Source organism: Sinocyclocheilus grahami, unplaced genomic scaffold (assembly GCF_001515645.1).
Source record: "Sinocyclocheilus grahami isolate Dianchi unplaced genomic scaffold, SAMN03320097.WGS_v1.1 scaffold290.1, whole genome shotgun sequence".
Taxonomy (NCBI): domain Eukaryota; kingdom Metazoa; phylum Chordata; class Actinopteri; order Cypriniformes; family Cyprinidae; genus Sinocyclocheilus; species Sinocyclocheilus grahami.
The window spans coordinates 1,521,205-1,524,380 of NW_015505469.1; the positions used below are offsets into that span (position 1 = coordinate 1,521,205).

Consider the following 3,176-nt stretch of genomic DNA (forward strand, 5'->3'; position numbering starts at 1 on the left):
ATATATATATATATACATACACATACATACATAAACTAACAAATACCTTTTTTATTTTCTTATCCCGTGGCTTAAATAAAAAAAAAAAGTAGAATTGTGATATGTAAAGTCAGAATTTTGAGAAAAAGTCAAAATTTCAAGATGATGTCTCAATTGTGAGAGGAACTTACAACTGCGAGAGAAAAAACAATCAGAAATGCAAGATAAAAAGATACTTTTTTTGCGTAAAACAGAATTTTCAATTAAAAAAAAGTTGGTTTAGAGCAGTGATGGGCAAACTTGGCCCTTCCAGGCCACTTTCCTGCAGAGATTTGATCCAACCCTGATAAAACTCACCTGCCTGTAGCCTTCTAGTAGTCTTGAAGACAATGATTAGCTGGTTCAGGTGTGTTTGATTAGGGTTGGAGCTAAACTCTGAAGGAAAGTGGCCTGGAAGGGCCAAGTTTGCCCACCCCTGGTTTAGAGAGGAGTCACATTTAAAATGGAAATTATTAATGGCAATTATGACAAAGACATTTTAATAATTTGGAATAACATAAACCAAGGAATTGCTCAAAATAAGACCATGAATGTTTTTAAGAGTCAATTTTGAGATAAACATAGCACAGAAAATGTCATTGCAATAGTACAGAAGATGCATGTATTTATTTCAAGGTCAGTGTATTGGAAAGTGGAATTTTGCAGCTATCTTGTTATACAAACTATGTATTTTGCATTTTGCTCTGTGCAAATATTGTGACACGTTACCTGGAAAAGAAAAGATAAACAGTATGATAATGTTGAGCAACTCAAACATTTGTCTGCGTACATTTGCATTTATTTGTCTATGTGTGAAAGGGCTTCCATAGCAAGTGCTCTTAATGTTTTGTGTTGGTTTGACAGAGGACGTCACCATGGTCATCTGTCCTGGCATTGGGAACCACAGTGAAAAGCACTACATCCGCACGTTTGTGGACCATTCGCAGAAGCAGGGCTACCGCTGTGCTGTGCTCAATCACCTCGGGGCCTTGCCGAACATTGAGCTTACCTCTCCTCGCATGTTCACCTATGGTACGAGACGTGTATAGATTGAGTTTATTCAGGAAACTTCATATTTCTAAAGGGATACAGTGAATGAATTGGGAACTTTTCAGTTTATTGAATAAAGCAATAATCCATGCGAGCATGTGTCTTTTTATTTTCATGAACTTTTCATTATCTTTATCGAAAAGAATTGAAAATTTTTATGTAAATTTTAACTTAATTGTGTTTGGACATTGTGTAAATAATATGTTTAATCTAAACGTTGTTTGGCCTTCCTAATTCCACCTTTGCAATCATGAAGCCATACATTTACTGTCTATACATCGATTTTATTTTATTTATAATATTTTCTTTTTCAGTTTAGTTTTTATGTTATCAGATGCCATTTTATTTTGGTTTATCAGGTGTTATTTTATATTTGATCAGATTTAATTTTCTGTCAGATTTTGATAGAATGATAATTTGTAGATATAAATATTCATTTTATAATGCTGAACTAGTCACTTTTGGTGACTAGTCAACTTCATGTTCTGTTCTAATGTTTTGCTTTTTTTGTTTCTCTCCACAGGTTGTACATGGGAGTTTGCAGCAATGGTGGGCTTCATCAAAAAGACATACCCCCAGACCAAACTTATTGTCGTGGGCTTCAGTCTGGGGGGAAATATTGTGTGCAAGTTCCTGGGAGAGAACCGAACCAACCAGGAGCGGGTTCTGTGCTGTGTGAGTGTGTGCCAGGGCTACAGTGCACTAAGGTGAGCCACTCTGTTCCCAGACAGAAGCTACATAATACCTGATGTTGCTCTAGAGGGAATGGGACAGGGATGCATGAAGCCATTGGAGTACTGCCCAGATAAAAATGCTGCCAGCTTGCTTTGGGTACAAGATGGACCATTTTATCACTGCTGCCAGTGGACTCCGACTAAACTCGAGATAAGAACTGACAGTGTGTACATTGTAGTTGGTGATTTAAACTGCACAGATGGTCTCAGTATTGTGTCCACCTGCTTCCTCCGCTTGACATTTGCATGTTGCATGAAACTTGTGCAAAGTAAACACACTCTGTTTGTACATTTGTATAAGCATATCTCTGTTAGCTAAAGTAGTGCTTACCTAATGGTACGGCATAGACACAGTGTGCGAATTTCTAGGGCATGTTCGAATCCTCCCAAAGGAAGTCAAAAGTGTTAAACACCTTTATTTCAGCACATTATATTTTGACATCTGGCTACAAAAATTCAACAGTAGTGAACTCTTTGTAATAAGCATTCAATATTGGTCAGTATGTAAACCAAAGCCAAAGAACTGTTGTTATTTATTAGTTTACTATAGATAAGTTCTTGAGATATGTATATCTAATTTGACATTTGGCTTACTATGCTAGAGCCAAAAAAAGAGATTGCATGCATACTTTGCACACTGGCTGTAAGGATGTTGACATGTCAATGTTAAAGAGCACCATAGCAACAGCTCTAACAACTAAACATGGAACAAACTCACATCGCTGTCAGTGAATAAGCATGTGATGTGGGTTTCAGTGCAGAAGCAGCTCTGGAATGCAGTGGATGTGTTTGGGCTTCAGTAAATCTAAAGCCACACCTTTGCTGTCTGTGCTGTTTGCCAGTGGCTCTGCTGGGGTTTTGTGAAGCACACTTGGCACTGCCGTCAGTATGTTGCCAAACAGCCGAGCTCTGCCTTCAGACAGGATTATTAAATCTATAAAGCCTCTGCTAATCTGCTCTGCCTGATTATCTGACAGATTGTTATATTCAAGATCCCTTTTAATGCACCTTATGAATTTAGCTGGAATTGATATTAAAGAGCTCATGCATATAATTTTTTATATTTTTGATATTCTTTGTTTAATTTTACTGTATGTTAAAAGCGTACATTTTATTAAATTTTTTCATGCCCATTTTCTCTGATATATATATCACACACACAGTCATATAAATAAAAGTCCACACAGTCATATATTTAAAAAAATATTTTAATATTTTAATATATTTACGGTTTAAATTGTATTTATATCTTAAAATTTATTGTCCGCTTTTTATTTACTTTTATGACAAATGTTTGAAAGTTTTTATAAATTACATAAATATATATAAAATGTTATCATTATTAATATATACACACACACACACACACACACA

At 35.7% G+C, this 3,176-nt stretch overlaps 1 protein-coding gene across 1 annotated transcript in view; it reads left to right on the plus strand.

The window, feature by feature from the left end:
• Window positions 1-3,176, plus strand: part of LOC107600742 (abhydrolase domain-containing protein 2-A) — a 46,767-nt gene that overhangs the window by 12,323 nt on the left and 31,268 nt on the right. Inside the window, exons 5-6 of the mRNA XM_016292698.1 lie at window positions 883-1,050; window positions 1,592-1,775. Coding sequence (XP_016148184.1) covers window positions 883-1,050; window positions 1,592-1,775 — 352 coding nt within the window. The remainder of the gene's footprint in view (window positions 1-882; window positions 1,051-1,591; window positions 1,776-3,176) is intronic.